The sequence below is a fragment of the Salmo trutta genome, chromosome 14 (genome assembly GCF_901001165.1).
Source record: "Salmo trutta chromosome 14, fSalTru1.1, whole genome shotgun sequence".
Lineage (NCBI taxonomy): Eukaryota > Metazoa > Chordata > Actinopteri > Salmoniformes > Salmonidae > Salmo > Salmo trutta.
The window spans coordinates 45,497,528-45,518,462 of record NC_042970.1 but is presented as its reverse complement, the minus strand read 5'-3'; the positions used below and the strand labels follow the sequence as shown (position 1 = coordinate 45,518,462).

The following is a 20,935-nucleotide window of genomic DNA, read 5'->3' as shown; positions in this document are numbered from 1 at the left end:
AACCACATGTTTTCCCCACAGGCGGGCAGGGCCAGGATGTTCTATATAATACCAAATGGGACCAGGGTTTCCAGGTCCAGCTAAAATTTCTAGCCCAATGACCTCTGAAAACTTGCCCACAAGGCCTGAAAACTAGCCCAACATGTTTTTACCGCAGTACTTATCCAATAAACCCTTTTTCCATAACATTATCGAGAGAAAAGATAAATTGCCCTTATTAAACTCTCCAGATCATTTTCTATCAATGGATGTCGATTTAACTTGTTTTGACTGCTATGATTAAACAATAAGGAAATATAAATATATTTATATATATATATTTAAAGACAAATGCCATGGTGGCCGCGGTTCAATTTAGGAGTAGCCTAAAAATGCGCCACCCGCGACCAATACATGTTTTTTTCAATGAAACCCAATTTAACTGCAAACCTGCAAAAACTGCAACCCTGACTGAGACTAGACAGAGATTCTCATCTCTGACAGACATCCAGTGCCCGTTACTACGGTAACAGCCCACCCCTTAAAGCGGCAGATAACATTTTTTTTTGTCTCACTGAGTGCGTTCGTAAATTCACACTATATACTCCGATTTCAGAGCACTCCCTTCTGAGTGTGCCAGAGTGCAGAATAACTGATGAATTTACGAACGAGCATCACCCGTTGAATATGACCGCTGTCAGTAAACAGCAAAAAAAAATCAAAATGTAATTGTTGCCAGCAGCACAGTTACAGTCACCAACGCTCTAGATAACATGAAAACAGCCTATCCAGCTCTGCTGGGGTGAGTAAAATGGTCAGAGTGAGGTGCTCTCTTATTTGTGTCTAGAAGTAGCTAGCAAGCTAGCCAACTTTAGCCAGTTAGCTTGGGTGCTTGACTCATGTTGTGAGGTCAGAACACTCAGATCAACACTACTCCTCCTCGGCCAGTGTCCAGTGTGCGCTCTGAACGCGAGAGCGAAACGCCACGGCCGGCCCGCTCATTAGGCAGGATTAGGTAGCCGCCCATAGTGGTAGATTGAGGAAGGCGGCATTTTCTGAGCTAAAGTCACCAAGACACACCAACAACAACACATAAAACCTCACATAATTCTGCCCAAAAACAATGACAATTTCTCTCAACCAGTGGCATTTCACAACACCCTCAATAACATCTGCTAAACATGTGTGTGGCCAATAAATGTTGATTTGATTTTAATATGGGCTTTTTAGGTGAGCGCTGATTACACCCGTTGATAAGCAGTGCCCACTTTGTCGAAGGCAGGGGCGCAAAATATTTTACTTGTCCATTCCCAGGGTGCTGTTGGAGAGAAGCATCTCTGCAGCGCTCCATCAACGTTCGGGTCAAAAATAATCTAACATAAAACATGTAGAAGATATAGGATATGGTAGAAAGACTATGTGGTCCTTTCTGTAGCCTACAGGCTAGAGATAAAATGTATGACAATGTAATGAGAAGGACACTTTTTACATCATGCAGGTTTCTCCGATCAAATAGCTTAACCTGAATGGCGCTCAATCAAATAGAAAATGTGCTGTCATGTCAACAAACAACATATCCTAAAAACAGGACAAAGTCAAAGTAAAATGGACAATATGGAATGGACAATCACAACTGTTGTCCAGGAGTTGCACACCATTGTCATGATCAGTGGTTTCAAGTTTGTATCCATACATTTTTTGACAAGCTGATCATATTTAAAAAGAAAATACTTCTGCATTTCCCGCTGTGTAAACACATTGCAAATAGGCTCGCGATAACTGCTGATCAAGTTGGGTAGCTGATATTCAGAGCTTAAATAGCCAAACTGATTAGTCACAGGAATCAAGACTAACTAAGCCAACGCAATGGCCTGTTTTACAAATGGATGGGCGCTCATAAAATTCCATAGCGGGCCGACATGTTAGGCTACACCCCAGTAAGCATGAGCAGACGTCTTTTGGACATCTTTTTTGGTCCTGTCTGGAAGTAGATTTTTGGTGTTTTACAATTCCATTTCGTGTTTTTGGTGTTTTAAAATTCCATTTCAAGCAACACTGTAGGCTACACCTCAGTCAACACGGACTGACGCTGACGCTTTTGGATGTCTTCTTTTGGTGCAGTTCCAGACTGGCCTTGATTTCCACATCCACGGACATTGGTTTCTGGTCCGGACCAAATCTGAACCAATCATAGACGTCTATGTTTGGTTCAGATTTGGTCCGGTCTGGACCAGCCTTGATTTGACCCAAACATAGACATCTATAAATGATTTATTTTCAATTTTCATTCAGAACCAAAAATTTGCTTGTTTCAACATCTGGAAAATACATTTTCACCTTTCATTCAGAACCTAAATTGAACCTAACTTCAACGTCTGGAAAAGACGTCTTTTAAATGTATCTTCAACATCATTTTGCTTACTGGGACTATACTAGCTAGTTCTGTGGGGGGAAGGGCGACATTTTTTGGCTTGCCTATGGCGGCGAACAGCAAAGACCGGCCCAATGAAACGCATTATTTACTAATGGACAATCTGACAAAACTCTGAATTTACGAATGCCCAGAGCACACTCTGGTTCTCTAGAGTGAATTTACGAACACACCCCTAATGACTCAAATATTTAGGGGTAGATTGTGCTTAACTGAGTATTGAAGACTCCAAAAGACTTTTATTCATAAACTCTTATTAATTCTTATCACTAACACACCCAAATACTTTTATTGTGCTCCTTCACTTATTTGTGTGCTTCTAAATTTCAATGTATGTACTCCTTGTAACAAATGTCAGTTTAGAGCCCTGGACTATAATTACGCAATAAGGACCGACGGGGTGTGATATATTGGCCATATACCACAAACCCCTGAGGTGCCTTATTGCTATTATAAACTGGTTACCAACGTAATTAGAGCAGTAAAAATACATGTTTTGTCGTACTTGTGGTATACAGTCTGAAATACCAATGCTGCCAGCCAATCAGAATTCAGGGCTCGAACCACAAAGTTTATAATAATAAATAAACTGCATGACTCAGCATTGTGTGGTAGGGAAGGCACTTTGTTGATGCTTAATGCTCAGTTATAGAACTGTTAACCTGTTTTTACTATTTTATCTAAATTATTTATTTTAACATCTATACATTGGATAAAAGATTCAGGCCACACACATTTAATTCAATTGAGCAATATACCACATTACTTATTACTAGTAATATATTTCTTGTTTTAAAAATATTACAAATGGTCATCAGTTATTTTAGATTTTTTTGTGTAAGAAAAGGGAAATATCTTTTTGTGTAAGTAAAGGAAAATATTTTTGTGTGTAAGTAAAGGAAAATATTTTGGCTGGTAAAAAATCTGATTGGCTGGTAGATTTTTTTTACCTATCTACCACAGTGGCTGGTGGACCAAAAAGTAAATTTCCCACCGTGGTTCTATTGGGCCAGAAATGACCAATCAAGTGCCAAGTGCAGAAAAATCTATATATAATTTTAAAGAAAACAAAATACTAGTTGAACCCATTTAGCTACACCCCTACTAATAAATAATGCATAGTACATAAACAGTTAAACACAGATACATACCGTATCCAACAACTACTCACATCTGGAGCGCTGGCCAGTCTGGCTCTGGTTCTGGGCCCCATGGGGTCGTCATTCCAACGCGGCTGCCCACTGAAGCTGAGGGAACTGGGCCGCGGCCGCCAGGAGACAGCCAGGGCCTCCATGGCCCAGTCATCCACCAGTCTGTGGAGGTCATCTGTGAAGGACCCTGCATAGGAGCCTATGTAGGCGCCAGGGTAAGTGCCAGTGAAGGTGCCTGTCTTGTTGTTGCTGTTGTTGGCCTGGGCTTGGGCCAACCCTGCTATTGGCTGGTGGGGAGGAGGGGTGGAGCTGGCTGTCTGTTGCTGGGACGGCTGGTTGGATGCACCTGAGCCTGATCCAGTCCCTGGGAGATGGACATACTGTTCAGACCCTGCCTCAAGTTCCAAACAGAGTATGTGAGCGGAGCGGAGCTGGAGCAGAGCTAGGAGTGCCCAAATTGACTGGAGTGCGGAGCGAGATTCCCAAAGGCTGGAGCATCGGCTTTCTCACCTGCTCCAATTTCGCTCCAATTTCGCTCCAGTACCGCTCACTTCAGGAGCTCAGGAAATGCCCGGCCCAGCATGCATTTGTAGGCTACTTGTGTGCTGCTACTGCCCCTTGCTTTAGCTACTGTCATGGAGTTGGCTGAATATTTTCATAAAGAAACCAAGAGCAAGAGAGGGAATGCAGTGATGTAGTCTCCACAACTAAATAATCATTGTGGAATCTGAAAAGACACCTATCCCAAAAGCATGATGGTGTACTTACTACATGCACATGCTAACAGAAAGGAATGAGGTGGGTAGCGAGCTAAGTGTGTCATTGTAGCAAATGATTTGTAAACAAAAATGTGATCTCTTAAAAGTTATATTATCTATACAATGGGTTCTAATAGATTTTTGCCCAATAGGCCTGACATATTACATTACCCCTTTCAAGGAGTTTTCTGTTTTAATAGGGTTATTTTGCCTAAAAACCTTTAGACCTACCTATAGAAAAATAAAAACTCTGCATCCCTGCCTAGCAAGAGTAGCCTGAGGGGTGTTTAGCATCCACAGTGGCTCTGCAAACGCAGAGAGGGTATTGTCCGCTGCTGGCCTGCTCTCCAGGCACCATCACATGAGCCTGAAGCCAGACTCTGGCTCTGCAAACGCAGAGAGGGTATTCTCCGCTGCTGGCCTGCTCTCCAGGCACCATCACATGAGCCTGAAGCCAGACCCTTCATGTTTCTAAAAATGAACTCAAAGGCACTGTAGACTGAGCCTAATAAGGCATTTTTAGTTTAATTTGAATTAAATTCTAAGTCAGCCTATATGGGCAATTAATTGACTATAATGATTTAATACAACGAAATGTAGTTTAAACGCTGAGCGCTATAATGTTCCTGCCAGCCTAGTGTGTTGCACTTGCAAATGATTCACAATGTATTTCTTTGTAGGGTATAGCCTTGAAATAATTGAAATAAATGGCTTATAATATAGCCTAAATAATACAATACTTAGGCTACCTGTCGGGCTCCTGACCTATTTAGAGTGTGCCGTTTAATACGACATGTAGCCTAATTCAAATGATTAGCGCTTCTTACAGTCACCTTTTCATGTTGTTTATTAATATCATTTTCATTCAAATCATATGGTTTGGTTTCAGTACTTCAAAACCAAATGGTAGGTCCAGGTAGTCACAGAAATAGACGGGTGTTGGTTAAATGGGGGATTTTTAATGAATGGAGCGAATTTGGAACAACTGTTTTTTTTTCTTCTTGTGAGGAAGGAGCGTTTTTTAGCGAACTAGTTGCAAGTGGTTGTGAAGGATGTGGAGCGTGAGGAATGAGCGGGATTTCCGACCGCTGAACTCCGCTTACATACTCTGGTTCCAACTAGCTCTGTTGCTGAAACATGTTATCTAAGTAAATGTAGCTAAAATGAACACTAGATGGCCCCTCTCGTTTATAAAATGCATTCTAATCTAATGAAATGTACCTCTACTCTTACTTATGGGAGGAACTTTGGGGAAAGAAAACAAGGTACATGAGTAGATACAGTAATAAATAAATGAATTCATGAATAAATAAATAAATACAAGAAATAGTTTGGGATTCTCCAAATGGTTAATGTCTTTGCTGCAAATTATACTTACCCCTACCACGCTCTTTACCAAGGCAGAGCCGTTTCAGAGTTGACCCTAGGAGATAAACAGAGTTAGGACTCCAAGCAACACGAAAACATAAACACACATAGACGTACGTCTAAAAACATACAGTCACACTGCAACAAAGATCTGCTCAAAAGCCAGATGCAACATCATCAGACACATAACACTGTGGAAAAGCACGGTTTAGACAACTATCTGAATACGGCTGGACAGGCCAATCATGCAGTCCCTCTAGAAGTGAGCCACAGAACTGTGAGAGGTCTGAGAGAGAGACAAAACGAGAGAGAGAGAGACAAAACGAGAGAGAGAGAGACAAAACGAGAGAGAGAGAGAGACAAAACGAGAGAGCGAGAGAGAGAGAGAGAGAGAGCGAGTAACCAACAGGGCGCAAAATAACAGTGGCTGTGTGTAGCCATGCAGACGGGGTCCACAAGGCAGGACTGCAGGGGCAGAGAGGCAGAGATACACAGACAGACAGGAGCAGAGAGTGAGTACACAGTACTGCTGCAGTGCATTACTACTATACTGTACATCCACTACTCATCAGCCAAGCACAACAGACAGAGAGAGACATTTCACTGTAGTTCCGAGAATCAGAGAGACACAGGGGAGAGGATGGGATGGAGGAAGGAAAAAGAGGGGGAGAAAAAAAAAGAAAAGAGCTAGAGGATGAGGATATCCATAGTTAAAAAATGGTCAGTACTTCAACATCTACTGACGTCGTTTTTTGATCCGGCCCAGAACCAGCCTTGATTTCAACATCCGTAGACGTTGATTTTTCAGTCCATACCGTACCAAACCTGAACCAATCATAGACGTATATGTTTCACAAGTTTGGACTGCACATTACAGTCCGGACCGACCAGAGCTCATTTGAATAAGGTCCAGTTGTGTGTTCATTTTTACATTTAGTTCATTGAGCAGACACTCTTATCCAGAGCAACTTACAGTCAGTGTGTTCAACTAAGGTAGGTAAACATATCACAGTCATAGAAAGTAAAGAGTTTCTATAACGGTTACCGATAATGGTGTTGTAGTTGAAGTGTTCTTTCTGTTGCTTGTCAGAAAACATGATCACTTCCAGTTCTGAAGCTTTTGAAAAGGTGACAGATGGGAGTAATAATAAATATTCTATACTGCAATCTTCATTTTGCTCCATTTTCCTGTAATGTGATATAATTCTTTCTTCATTAACATTTAAATATAAGTTCAATTATGTAGGGTTGAAATATGACCATAGAAACAATAACCCAAAAAATATGTATTTTTTATGTCTGGATAAATGTATTTTCAACATCCGGAAAATACGTCTTTTCAACTTTCGTTCAGAACAGAAAATTAACGTCATCTCAACGTCATCTTTACATATTTTCTAAGTAATTTGGCTCACTGGGTAACGAGGAGGAGAGAAGAAGAGGAAGACATGAAAAGAGGAGGAAGGAGGGGAGGAAGGAGAGCAGTGGAGGAGGACGAGAAGCAGAGCGAGTGGGGAGTGGTGGAGCAATGGAGGAGAGGAGGAGATACAAACAGATAGACAGAGACACAGGCCCACTGAGGAATCTAGCGCGTGGTTTGCTACTGGATTTATAGGTCACTCTCTCAGGTGGTGGAGGGTAAGCGGGCCAGCCTGTGGAGAGGAGGAGGAGAGGAAAGGAGGAGAGGAGACACAGAACACCAGGGTAAGAAGAGCACACAGCTCTGAGCAGAACCCGCTTGAGAAATGAGTTTGAACAGCATCCTATGTCAGAACCATATGTTAAAGGCTACAGATGCCTGATAAAGGTCAATGTAACTTTGTGTTCCATCATATAAAATATATTTTCTAAGGCATCCTATTGCAGCACTTCCTCTAAACATGAGTATGACCCACAATATTTATCTGTATCTGTTGCTTGTCATTTGGGTGAAATGAATGTAATAAAACAGATAGTTAGGGTTGCAAAATTCCAATCACATTCCCCAAATTCACAGGTTTTCCAGAAATCCAAGTTGGAATATTCACAGAATCAGGAGGGAATAAGCAGGAAATCTGATATCCTCAAATCAGGATTTCTGGAAAACCTGGAAATTTATGGAAAGTTACCGGAATTTGGAAACTCTGATAGTGTTTCCTTTTGCATGTTGGGACATGTAGTTTGTGGGTCACCTTGGCTTGGTGGAGTCTGTGGACCTGTCCCCTCTCCGTGTAGTCCAGCTCCAGCGTAAATGTTGTCTGAGGAGAGGGAACCCTTGAGGGAGCAGGGCTGCTGGGTTTGGACGGGCTCAGAGATGGAGGTAGCCAGGTGACTTGTACCTGAACGGGCTCTGCTGTCTGACTGAACTGGAGCTTTTGCTGGAGATCCGTTCAGACTCACTGTAGGCTCACCTACACAGACCAATATACAGTTGAAGTCAGAAGTTTACATACACTTAGGTTGGAGTCATTACAACTTGTTTTTCAACCACTCCACAAATTTCTTGTTAACAAACTATAGTTTTGGCAAGTCGGTTAAGACATCTACTTTGTGCATGACACAAGTCACTTTTCCAACAATTGTTTACAGACTGATTATTTCACTGTATCACAATTCCAGTGGGTCAGAAGTTTACATACACTAAGTTGACTGTGCCTTTAAACAGATTGGAAAATTTCAGAAAATTATGTCATGGATTTAGAAGCTTTTGATAGGCTAATTGACATCATTTGAGTCAATTGGAGGTGTACCTGTGGATGTATTTCAAGGCCTACCTTCAAAGTCAGTGCCTCTTTGCTTGACATTATGGGAAAATCAAAAGAAATCAGCCCCAACCTCAGAAAAAAGATTGTAGACCTTCACAAGTCTGGTTCATCCTTGGGAGCAATTTCCAAACGCCTGAAGGTACCACGTTCATCTGTACAAACAATAGTACGCAAGTATAAACACCATGGGATCACGCGTCCATCATACCGCTCAGGAAGGAGACGCGTTCTGTCTCCTAGAGATTAACATACTTCGGTGCGAAAAGTGCAAATCAATCGAAGAACAAGCAAAAGACCTTGTGAAGATGCTGGAGGAAACAGCTACAAAAGTATCTATATCCACAGTAAAAAGAGTCCTATATCGATATAACCTGAAAGACCACTCAGCAATGAAGAAGCCACTGCTCCAAAACCGCCATAAAAAAGCCAGACTACGGTTTGCAACTGCACATGGGGACAAAGATCGTACTTTTTGGAGAAATGTCCTCTGGTCTGATGAAACAAAATAGAACTGCTTGGCCATAATGACCATCGTTATGTTTGGAGGAAAACGGGGGAGGCTTGCAAGCCGAAGAACACCATCCCAACCGTGAAGCACGGGGGTGGCAGCATCATGTTGTGGGGGTGCTTTGCTGCAGGAGGGACTGGTGCACTTCACAAAATAGATGGCATCATGAAGAGGGAAAATTATGTGGATATATTGAAGCAACAATTTCTTTTTTTTGTAGTCATTTAGCAGACGCTCTTATCCAGAGCGACTTACAGTAGTGAATGCATACATTTCAATTAATTTCATACATTTTTGGGGGGTTTTTCCGTACTGGCCTCCCGTGGGAATCGAACCCACAACCCTGGCGTTGCAAACACCATTGTAAACACCATGCTCTACCAACTGAGCCACAGGGATGCCCAACATCTCAAGACATCAGTCAGGAAGTTAAAAGCTTGGTCGCAAATGGGTCTTCCAAATGGACAATGACCCCAAACATACTTCCAAAGTTATGGCAAAATGGCTTAAGGACAACAAAGTCAAGGTATTGGAGTGGCCAAGCCCTGATCTCAATCCTATAGAAAATTTGCTAAACTGAAAATGTGTGTGCGAGCAAGGAGGCCTACAAACCTGACTCAGTTACACCAGCTCTGTCAGGAGGAATGGGCCAAAATTCACCCAACTTATTGTGGGAAGCTTGTGGAAGGCTACCCAATCCGTTTGACCCAAGTTAAACAATTTAAAGGCAATCCTACCAAATACTCATTGAGTGTATGTAAACGTCTGACCCACTGGGAACGCGATGAATGAAATAAAAGTTGAAATAAATCATTCTCTCTACTATTATTCTGACATTTCACATTCTTAAAATAAAGTGGTGATCCTAACTGACCTAAGACAGGGAATGTTTACTAGGATTAAATGTCAGGAATTGTGAAAAAATGAGTTAAAATGTATTTGGCTAAGGTGTATGTAAACTTCCGATTTCAACTGTAAATATTACACACAGAAACCTGGACAGATAGACAAAGTGCATCACAAATGGCACCCTGTTCCCTATTTAGTTCAATTATTTTGACCACGGCCCATATATTACAATTTAAACCTGCTACTATATTCACATGATGAGAGTAACCTTGCCTCAGACCTGAGGACCTGCCCAGGCTTTAGTGGGCTGATGCAATCTTAAGTTACGCAGACAAGCTGGGTTCAAGCCAGGTTCAATCCCAGATGTATCTCGCAGTTCAACACCATCAGTGGAGTGACTGGTTTCAGTGCCCTCATACTCACTGGTTTTGCTAGAATCACTGGTTTTGGTGGTGACGTTCTTCAGCTGTTGTACCAGAGGACTGAGGAGTTTGCCAGCCTTCAGTTTGTGCTTGTGCTTGCTCTTCCGCTTGGGGGGAGCTGTGTGGGAGAAACCTAGGGGGGGTGGAGTGGCTTTACCCAGCCTTCGGTACAGCAGCTCTATTTCCCCTCTCTGGTGGGCCTGCAGCTCCGAAATCTCCTTCAAATGCCTGGGTGGAGGGGAGGGGGAGGAGAGATAGGTTTAGAGAAAGGGTAAGGTGCCTGATTCCTCCAGAAAATGGTCTTCTAGACCAGTGGTTCCCAAACTATGGGTCGGGACACACTTCTGGGTCACGGCAGATGTCCAAGTGGGTCGCGAGATGAAATTGCCCCAAAAAATGTAATTAAAATAAGCGAAAGAAAAACACTTTCAGTGTAAACATAAATGACTATAATCAAATAGAAAGTATGTAGAAAAGATAATGGACCTATTCTTTGAGAATTTACAATCAACAAAGTAAAAGCTAGACAATCAGTCCCTCATTGATTTTGTTATAATGTTTAAGAATAAGTACACAGTATTAGCCATGTCAAAATTGTGTGGAATTGCAAGAGATTAGCTTTCAAACTGCAATTTAAAAAAAAATATTCTTTGGTCTGTGTATTTTTCTTCATCGCTCTACCCTTATGGTGGTTTGCGACTCAAAAGACACTTCAATTGGTGGGTCACGAAGCAAAAAAAGTTTGGGAACCCCTGTTCTAAACACACACAACTTACTTCTCCTTGAGTCTGGTCAGCTCTCTCTTCATATCCGAGTCCTCCATCTCGGAGTCGTTGTCACTACTGACATAGGCCGAGCCGTGCACGCCCCCCTGCCGGCTCGGCGAATCAGAGCTCTGCACACTACTACTGCGGCGGCCCGAACGGCGGAGGAAGGCCACCGCCCTCTTCATGAGGTCACTTCCTCTCCGCTCCCCCGAGCGGCCGTGCCGTGAAGGTGTGGCCGGGGCCAGCTTGGCGGGACTACTCTCCGCCCCCGAGTCTGATGACAGGAAGCGTGGGTGTGCGTGGACCGTAACATCAACAGACATGGAAGTGGTAGTGGAGGCGCGCGGCAGTGACCCCCGTTTGGCCATGGAGGGGGGTGTATCCAGGTAGAAATCGGGCGGTGCAGAGTAGCGGCTGTTGCGGGTCCTCAGGGTGACGTCGTCCTCGGTGCTGACCACGGAGAAGCGTCCGATGGTGGTGGAGGGGGCCATGGCCATTGCCTGGGCACTGCTGCGGTGGTCTGAGTGGCCAGCAGGATGTGCTGGGGAGGCAGCGCTGCTCCAACTCCTCTGCTTCAGCTCTCCTCGCGTCACCATGTCAGGAGGGCCTATGATAATCTAAAGACACGGATGACAACAGCAATGATAAAGTTATTGTTTAAAGAGCCGCTTCCAAGTTAATACCTTTGCAGGTAATTATGATATCGGTCTAAAATACCGCATTCGCCGTTTCCTCTACAAAACTAACTTTATAAGACGTTATATTTGAAAACTTCGATTAGTCGGGCATTGTATGTAGGCGTAACTAAGAGGTATTGCACCTCTAGAGGTAGTAGTGGATAATGACTATTGGGAACAAATATGTGACTTGTTTCAGGAAACTTTGCGTATGTTGCACTTCACAAGAGTGGCATTTGAAAATATACTGCATTTTTGGGCTGAAATGCCTTTTGGAACATGTGAACTTCCATATGCCTTAATAACGAACTTGTATTCCATCCATAAATACGAATACAATTGTTAAATTAGGTGCCTAGCTGGTTTAGCTACGGAAAAGACAGGAATCTTCCTTTTAGCCATGATTGGCTGAGATAACGGGTGGGCTGGACATGCCGGGAGATGAGTTTGGATTGGTCTGCAATGTAGCATGCTTCTGTCTATAACATGAGCTGCTCAGTATGAGTTAACAGTCCTTTCTACCGCGCCATTTTTGAAATATATAACGTTAGCCATCGATCTACAAAAGTTTTGCTACTTTTCTCAACATTGATGCCCTGAATTTAGCAGGCGCTATCGAAAAAGTGATGGGCTACTTTCTGCACACACCACGGTCAGTGTGAACCGGAGTGACTTGACAACGCTGGCCAAACAAGATGTAGCTACAAACAAAATAGAGTTAAATGGTTCCCGTCTGCCGTGAAGCATTCATCCACGTATACGGGTAAGAGTTGTCATGACGTTGGCCTGTGGGTAAGGTTTATGACCCCCCCCCCCCCATAAATACCTTTCTCCCTTCCCCTCTCTTACTGACCCTACTGAAGGACTGCTGTCCTGTTAAATATAGAGAGTCTGGGAACATCAAACAAATGGGGAAAGGAACCATATTTTGGTAATAAAACCAGTTGGAAATATGCTTGATAACGTAATGAGTATGGAGGTCAGTTCATTGTTATCTGGGACATTATGATTGATGACAGGACGACATAAACTGTACCTGAGAAGGTATACACCCTCTAGTTATCATAGCCACATGGAATTGTTATGCAATTGAAATGTTTGATATTGAAATTCTTTGTTAGGAGATTAAATGTAATTTTAGCTTCCAAATGAGAGAATTGGGTTTTCATAAGGAAAGTGCCCTGCTCGATCAGTGGCCCAACCCTGTGAAGAGACAGGGGTTATAAACGATGAAACACCTCCTTTCCCCCTCTCCACTATATAAGCCTTTGACGAAAAGATAACCGGTAGTTCCAGCACGTGAGTTCTGCAGCCTCTACGTTAGAAGGACACACATGTTAACTAAACCATATCAAGGACAGAACTAAGCCAACCTTGGCGTGAGCTATGTTATGAACTGGTATGAACTTTGAGCTTATTCACTACAGAAGTGATACTTCCTAGCCGTTGAGTTAGCAGCGGCCGCTGTCGACGGGGGCTAGGAAAGGACGGACGACGGATCCTGTCTAACAAACAGACGAAGATACCACCACGTATCCAATTTACCACCAGAGACATTGTTCCGAGTACAAGAAGATCTGTTGGCCAACCCAGCCAGCATCTACGACCAATCTACCGAAGCGCAGCTCAGAGTAAATATTTATTGCATTTTCCTTTTCCAAATGGGCGGTAATTTAGAATGCATAAGATAATGTATTTACGATAGCATAGCTGCTGTTTCTATGTTCCTAAATCTTCCCGCTCTTTCATTCAAGCCCAACCCCCTTTCCTTTGTGTAACCAGGTTCCGTCCACCGGGACGTTTTCTGTATGACATCATTGGTGTTCTGTGTATTTGTAATTCTGTGTGATTAGTTAGGTATTTAGTAAATAAATAATTAAACCCAATTTTGTATTGCTGATTCAACTTGTTAGCCAGGGTTCGTGAAGATAACCAAGAATTTACAGCTTTCATTATGAGACTGAAAATAAGATAAGGGTTAATATTGACTGCTATCGATGTAAAATATTACTAAGTATTTTAAGAGTTTATTCGGAAGATAACAGCTCTATAAACGTTCTTCCGTGGTGCCCCAACTTTCTAGTTAATTACATTTACATGATTAGCTTAATCAGGTAATATTAATTACAGAGAAATCATTTTATAAGTTAGCATGTCATATCACTTAATCCGGCATAGCCAAAGACACGACAGAGTCTAGCTACATTTTCAGATATAAGTTTCTAATTTAGTCAGAAAGTCCTTTTTATTGCAAGTTAAAGCGCACTGTTGGTTAGCTATCAAACGTTAGCTCGCTAGCTAACGTCACATGTATGATCTGTGTAGCATGTAATACAGTAAAGTACCTTAGACCGGCCACTGGAGCCCGAACCAGAGCAGGAGGTAGAGTGGAGTATGTTCTTTCTCCTAGACATGGGGGCTGCAGACAGAGAGAATGAGAGAGATTATCTAGGTTATCTAAATAACTACAATAACTTGATTTTGATCTTGCACTTTCACGACAGCTGTTCTATAAGTTAAAGAAAAAGAATTGCAACTGTAATGTTGTAGCCTACATACAACACAGTAGAGTGTACATACCACACATGGCAGAATCACTCAACGCGCTTAAACTGTCCATCCTCTCTGGAATCTGAGGCTGAACGAAAAAGTGGTGAGGGAGGGTTGAGAAAAGAGAGACGGTAAAAGATTGAAGCAGAGAAAGAGAGGGCATGAGGGTAATATAATGTATGAGGGTAATATAATGCAGTCGTTTTTAAAGGGAGAATGGCCAACATGTAAGGATGAATGGTATAGATAGATTGCATGTACTTTACATGTAGTCTGGGGTGTGGGTAAAGAAAACAATTATAATCTCAGAAAGGAAAGTGTGTTTGAGTCCCAAATGGAGCCCATAGGGCTCTGGTCAAAAGTACTGCACTAATTCAGGAAATATGGTGCCATTTGGGATGCATCCTATGAGTTCTATGGATGACATGTTCTATGTTTACCAGCTGTTCCCCTGTCCGGTAGCGCCCTTCCCCCATGGGTCCAGGCGTGCTGTTTCCTGACCCGAGGGTGGCACTGTCGGGCCCAGGAGGGGACTGGACGTACTCTGTCCCCGAGCCGGGTGTCTCCGCAGCAGTGCCTGATGGGTACATGGGAGCGTACTCCTGGTACAGCAGGTTCCTCAGCTTCTCATCCAGAGTCTTGATGGTGCTGTCCACAAAGCCCCCCCGACCCCCCACCCCTCGACCCTCCCCGTCCGACTCACTGGGCCCCCCTGCCGTGTGCTGGTGGGGTGCCGGGCTCTGGGGCAACGAGGGGGCCTTGGCTCCGCCCACTGAAGAGAAAGGCTGATGGAGCACCACGGGCTGCTGGGAGCGGTCGCCGCGGGAAACAGAGGGATAGGAGAGTTGTAGGGACTCTCTGGCTGAGGAAGTAGAGGGGTCCTGGGGGGGCAGAGGGGTGAGGGGAGTTGAGCTCCCTTGGGCATCACAACTCACGTTCAGGGACAGGGGCATGACCAGCGGGCAACAGGGCACCTCCTCCACCATAGAGGCAGTGCACGCCATCTCTGCCATCTGCTGGGCAGCGTGGATGGGAGAGATGGCACCCAGACGCCCTCCTCCCTGGTGCTCCTCTCCGGACAGGAAGCTGCGGCGACCTCCAGAGGGGGCCACTGGAGGAGCCGAGGCTGGCTGGGTGTGATGCACCCTGGGAAGGGTAGAACTGTGGGTCTGGCCCTCCGGAGGAGGTCCTGGGTGGACAGATGGGGGGCCAGAGGGGGCTGGGACATGGGACATGGCCAGGAGGAGAGGGTCTGTGGAGGACAGGATGGGGGGGCTACAGAGGCCATAGCCCTCGTAGGCGAAGCCTCCACTCCCCCCAGAAACTGAGTTAGCTATGGAGGATGACGCTGATACTACAGGAGAAAAGCAAAAGAAGACAGAAGATTATAGACAGAAAGGCAACAGGACTAGCATTCTCTTAATCAACCGTTCTACAACAGGACCACATCCAAAGACATACAAATATTTCAACTTAACAACTCAATATTGTATTTGTGGCATTCTGACAGAGTGTTGCAAAGTGGTTTGACAAAGGAGCTTGCTCAGAAATGCAACAGCAAAAAACAACACTCTCTAAGCTGCTCTCCTGAACCTTCTTTTACAATTGTACACATGGCTGATTACAGATGTTGACAGAACGTTGTTCATTCATTGAGCACTAGAGGGCAGCATGGTAGCATGGCTCGACCAGGATGGCTTCATGTTCAAATGGTCACATGGAAACAAAGTCACCTCTGCCTGAAGCAGTCCCTGCAGTGCCACCCTCAGCAGACTGGCCAGGCACCGTAATCCCATCAGGCTGTGCAATTGTAGTCCTGTCAGGCTGAGCAGTTGTAGTCCCATCAGCAGTTATGTTTGCAGTTCCATCCTGGCTGGAGGTGGGAGGCTCCTCCACTGGGCAGATGATGAACCATCTCTTCCCTGTGTGGAGCACTTAGAGAAAGATAGGGAGAGATAGAGAAAGAGAGTGGAAGAGAAAGGCCAGTCAAACAGATATAGCAACCAAAACAGAGTCATTCCACCTCAAAAAACACAAGAAAGAGGGTTTTGACACCCACCATCTCAGATTGTTCTGAAATCGTTTCTGTAGTTAGAAACGGATACGTCTAACATTCCTAAAATATTATTTGATATCTGCGAAATTAAGCTAATTGATGGTGCCCAATTTGGCTATTTTAATATATATGAGTCTTATAATCGTCCATAAATATAGTACCTAACATCCGATTTGGAACATAATTCTACCTAACAATGAGTAAGACATGAGGAATCCAATACAATGATCAAAAGCCACTCACGGACCCCCCACACCCCACGCCAATCCCAGCCCCCAACAACCAGTACACAGTATCAGTTATCTATGTCTGACAAGTAGTATGGAGCTGCTGCTTGGAGTATTGCTTCTTCATCCTTTGTAATGTATTCCCTGTGAATCTGGTGATGGGTTTTTTCCGCTGTTCAGAGAAATTAGCCATTGAAGTCGCTAGCATTACTTACCATAAATTAGTATGGTAGTACCAAGTTTTGTCCGATGTTCCTGCTACTGGCAGCACACACTTTTATCAATTTTGCTGGTCTCTTTTGTTAATTAAATGGACCACAACATTTTTTTCCCCAACTTTGGCCAGAAAGCCACCAATAGCTTTTGCTCATGATGACAAACAAATGGTATGGTGATCTTTACAATTCAAGCCAGTCTTTCATGAAAGCAATTCCGTTTGTCTATCTCTTAGGCTTGATTTGTGTCCAGGAAATAGCCCCTCTGTGTGGGGTTTACTCCCTTCAAAAAGGTCTGGATTTGTTAGACCATTCCTGGCGAACAAGCAACCATTAGGCTAAAGTAGTTCTAATGGTTTTAATGTTATAGTCTCTAACAGGCTTCAATGGTAAAAGTCCCAAACACACAGTGTTTTGCAATGGTAATGGTTTTGAGTTGGATTTAATGGTAAATGTCACTAATCACACTACATATATAGATGTTTTCTAATAATTATACTGACAAACATACACCTGCCATGCATCTAGTGGACAAATAATTGTTTATAATTGTATTCTTTTATTACAGTTGTCACAACATTTTAGACACTAGCCCATTTCGCCATCAAAGTTTTGGAATTTTTATGAGAATTGCACCAGAGCTCAGAGAGCTGCCATTTGTAGGATTATTCAAAAAGTGTTGGGTTGAAGCAAAAGGTTGCTAAGAGAAAGACAAACGTAATTGCTTTCATGGAGGAATGGCTTGACCACACAATTTATTTTCATCATGATTACTCATGATGAAAATAAATTAAGTTGATCCATTTATTAAAAACAAGAGACCAGCAAAATGGACAGCAATGTGTGCTGGCAGTAGCAGGAGCAGCGGCATCTAGTGGGCAAAATCTGACATTTTCACACAAATTTATGGTAAATAATGCAAGCAAAGTCGCGAAAGTTAGTGCAAGTTTCAATGGATAATTTCTCCAAACGGGGACAAAACATCACCAGATTCACACAGAATACATTACAAGGGATGAAGAAGCAATACTCCAAGATGCAGCTCTATATTACAGACACAGAGAACTGATAATATATACTAGTTGTTGGGGTTTGATTGGTGTGGGTGTCCGTGGGTGGTTATTTATTGAATATTATGTAAATCCCTAAATTAAAAAGGGCCAATTTGGGTGCAATCAATTAGCCTAATTTATCAAAAATCGGAAAAAAATTCTACAAAGTTATGTTACAGGAATGCTGTTTCTAATTACAAAAAAGTTTTCCAAAAAATTTGAGGATGGTGGGTGTCGTGGCTTGCTGAAACGACATGGAATAACCAAGGTGCATAACAGGTCTTGCGCGCTCTGAATACATTTAATTCAACCATACTTTTGTATACTTTTTAGCCAGTAGTTCTGAAAGTAGTACTCAAAAGCCAAAAGTGGTCCCCGAAAATTGCATACTACCTCACATACTATATGTGCACCACATCATTGCTCTCTCTCTCTCACTTTGCTATGTGTACATCTTGCTAGCTGTCACTCAAATGGTGAGGGGCTGAAGTTAATTGGCTGAAAACCAAATTGCTAGGGGGTTGGCCCAAATTAGGGATTTCGTGGCTAATTGGGGTAAAACAGTAATTTTGCTCATAGATTATGCATGTAGAACTACACATTGACACATCCAGCCCAAATTGGAAGTTTAAAAAAATACTTACTAGTCCCCCGAGTTTCAGAGCAGGTCTATAAAAACCAGCAAAATGTAACCAAATGTAATTGAAAATGTAATCTAAGTACTCCCCAAAAAGTATTATTTATCAGGAGAGGGCCATAAACAATAACTAGTAATACTGCATCTCACCTTTTTGGTTAAAAAATAAAGTTGCTGATGTGTTATCACTTTGAAGACAAGAGCTCATGTACACAGTACAATTATAATAAAAATATGAAAATAATATTATATATGATGCATTTCCTATTCAACAAAACTGGCTTGAAATTACATACATGCTTTCTAAATACAGTATTATCAAATTATAAAATGACTAACTATAAGATTTCACCTTCCTTATAACTGTAAAAAAAAACATATTTGTATGCTTAGTGTCAGAGAAAATGTGTATATTTTCTTAAGGTCTCGCTTGATCAAAACGTCTGCCCCGATCACTGTGAACATCTCACAGAGCCCTAGCTTGGCTTCCTGAACTCGTTAGGAACTCGGCTTCCTGAACTCGTTAGGAACTCGCCTTTCATCTCATATTATTCTTGTCCGTCTATGACAAACAGAAAGTGTGTCTTTGTATGAATTATTTTAGATTACTGGCTATACATCAATTTCTGAATGTGAATGACAACAAAACCACTTGCGCTACGATGTAAGGATTCCTGGCATGTTGGTGGCTGTGAATTATGGTTCAGCCAGGAGTTGATGGACAGTCGGAAGAGCGAATGAAATGACAGGAGGGACAACCCAGCAAGTGGTGTCAGATTCACATCCTGCTTCACAGAGGCAAAAAAGACATACCAAAGATTTTTTAAACTAAACCAAGATAGAACACTGCCAGTCGTTTCCAATGGAAACAAAAGAGTCATAGTGGGCAGAACAAGCAAGGAAGTGGGCAGAGCCAAGCACAAACCAGCGAGATCCTATTTTCCTGTTCTAGCATGTATCTGCATATTTATGTTAGGGAACGCCTACTCTGTGAAGTGCGCGTGTGCAATAACTAAATTTGCCAGTGCACTCCTAAATGACATGATTTTTTAAAACTTTGGCAAAGTTTTAAAAAATCGTAATCCGCTCTGTTCAAAACAGATTCTAGTTTTGGGAACTGAAAACTGTCCGTGAGAATCAGGGCTACCACTCAATGCAAGCCATTTCGGTAGTCTAAATCGATCTACAGTGAATATGTCAGTCCGAACCGGTACCAGAAACACGCAGGTCTTTACATCTTAAAGGTTTTAAATACGTTGTACATTTTCATTTGAATTTTCACAACAGAATTAATTAGAATATAGGCTATCGAGAGAAAAAGGGTTATGAACATTAACGAAAAATTAAAGAAAGCCATTGAAATACATATATATTTGCCTCCTTTTTAGCACCAATAGATTTAAAAACACTCTGACCTTGTAGATTATTTAGGATTAGAAAAGTGTTTATGAATCATAAAAAAACGGTATGGAGAGCCTTTACGTACTAAATATATTGGTAAATCAAAAATACAGTGGTTTGATTCATCCTGAAAATTCACATATTCAATTGTTCAAACCATGAAATATCAGAAGGTGAGAAACGGGTACAACAGTGATTGGACAATACACATCAACCATAAGCTTTACTGATCTTAGAACTGTAGGCTGATGACAACAGTTTAGTCGTGAACCGTGTCCCAGGCTCAAAATGCTAAGTTCCATTACTATATATGTTCCAAAATTATTGCACAATTTGTAACAAGTTGAATAGTATCCACTATAGAATAGATACAGGATAGATGAGAGATAGAAAAAGAGAGAGAGAAGTGAGGCATTACCATTCTGCTGATAAACAGGATGGTGTGCTCCGGGCTGCTGAATCTTCAGAGAGATAGAGAGGAAGACAGAAAACAGACATGTGAGAGATGTATTAAATGTGTGTGTGTGTGTGTGTGTGTGTGTGTGTGTGTGTGTGCGCATTTCATGCGTGTGGCTTCTGAATAAACATCCATGTGAGTATATTAGCGTCTGTGTGTGAGGGACTTGTGTTTGGGATGCCCCCCCCTCACCTCTCCCCCCAGCCCCCCAGAGTTGTGTCCCAGTTGGGGACTGCCCCCCAGGGCGGAGGCCGTCTCTCCCTCCATGTTCTCACTCAGCATGTCCTCAGCCTTGTCCACGATGTCTTTCAGCTGGTCAATGAACATCTCCTTCTCTATGGGCAGGATGAAGCCATTCTCCACCTACACACACACACACACACACACACACACACACACACACACACACACACACACACACACACACACACACACACAATGTAACTACAAGCAATATAATAATGCCAAAACAAGAATTCTGAAGAAGTGATAGCACTTCAGGAACAATCATAATGTAAGTATACCATTTCAATACAGGAAAGGTATGATTACAAGGGGATTGATAATGAACTGGATGACCGAACAGAATACTCATTTATAAGAACTTCTGCTGTAAAGCATTTGAGCTTGGTGGCCCTATTTAAATATTAAAAGATCTATTTGAAGCTCTCAAAATAGCTTTTCCC

The 20,935-nt window shown here is 42.6% G+C and overlaps 1 protein-coding gene across 5 annotated transcripts in view; it reads right to left on the bottom strand.

Moving 5' to 3' along the window:
* The window catches only part of wnk2 (WNK lysine deficient protein kinase 2), a 69,475-nt gene that overhangs the window by 5,035 nt on the left and 43,505 nt on the right, over positions 1–20,935 (bottom strand). Inside the window, exons 16-27 of one of the 5 annotated variants that reach the window (XM_029776080.1) lie at positions 20,442–20,612; positions 20,211–20,253; positions 15,938–16,138; positions 14,645–15,558; positions 14,235–14,292; positions 14,000–14,073; positions 10,987–11,594; positions 10,212–10,438; positions 7,859–8,077; positions 7,241–7,339; positions 5,698–5,742; positions 3,582–3,925 (exon numbers count right to left, since the gene is read on the bottom strand). In XM_029776080.1, coding sequence (XP_029631940.1) covers positions 3,582–3,925; positions 5,698–5,742; positions 7,241–7,339; positions 7,859–8,077; positions 10,212–10,438; positions 10,987–11,594; positions 14,000–14,073; positions 14,235–14,292; positions 14,645–15,558; positions 15,938–16,138; positions 20,211–20,253; positions 20,442–20,612 — 3,003 coding nt within the window. Of the gene's footprint in view, positions 1–3,561; positions 3,926–5,697; positions 5,743–7,240; positions 7,340–7,858; positions 8,078–10,211; positions 10,439–10,986; positions 11,595–13,999; positions 14,074–14,234; positions 14,293–14,644; positions 15,559–15,937; positions 16,139–20,210; positions 20,254–20,441; positions 20,613–20,935 lie in introns of all 5 variants that reach the window. The other 4 variants (XM_029776081.1, XM_029776082.1, XM_029776084.1 and 1 more) reach the window with 4 other exon arrangements.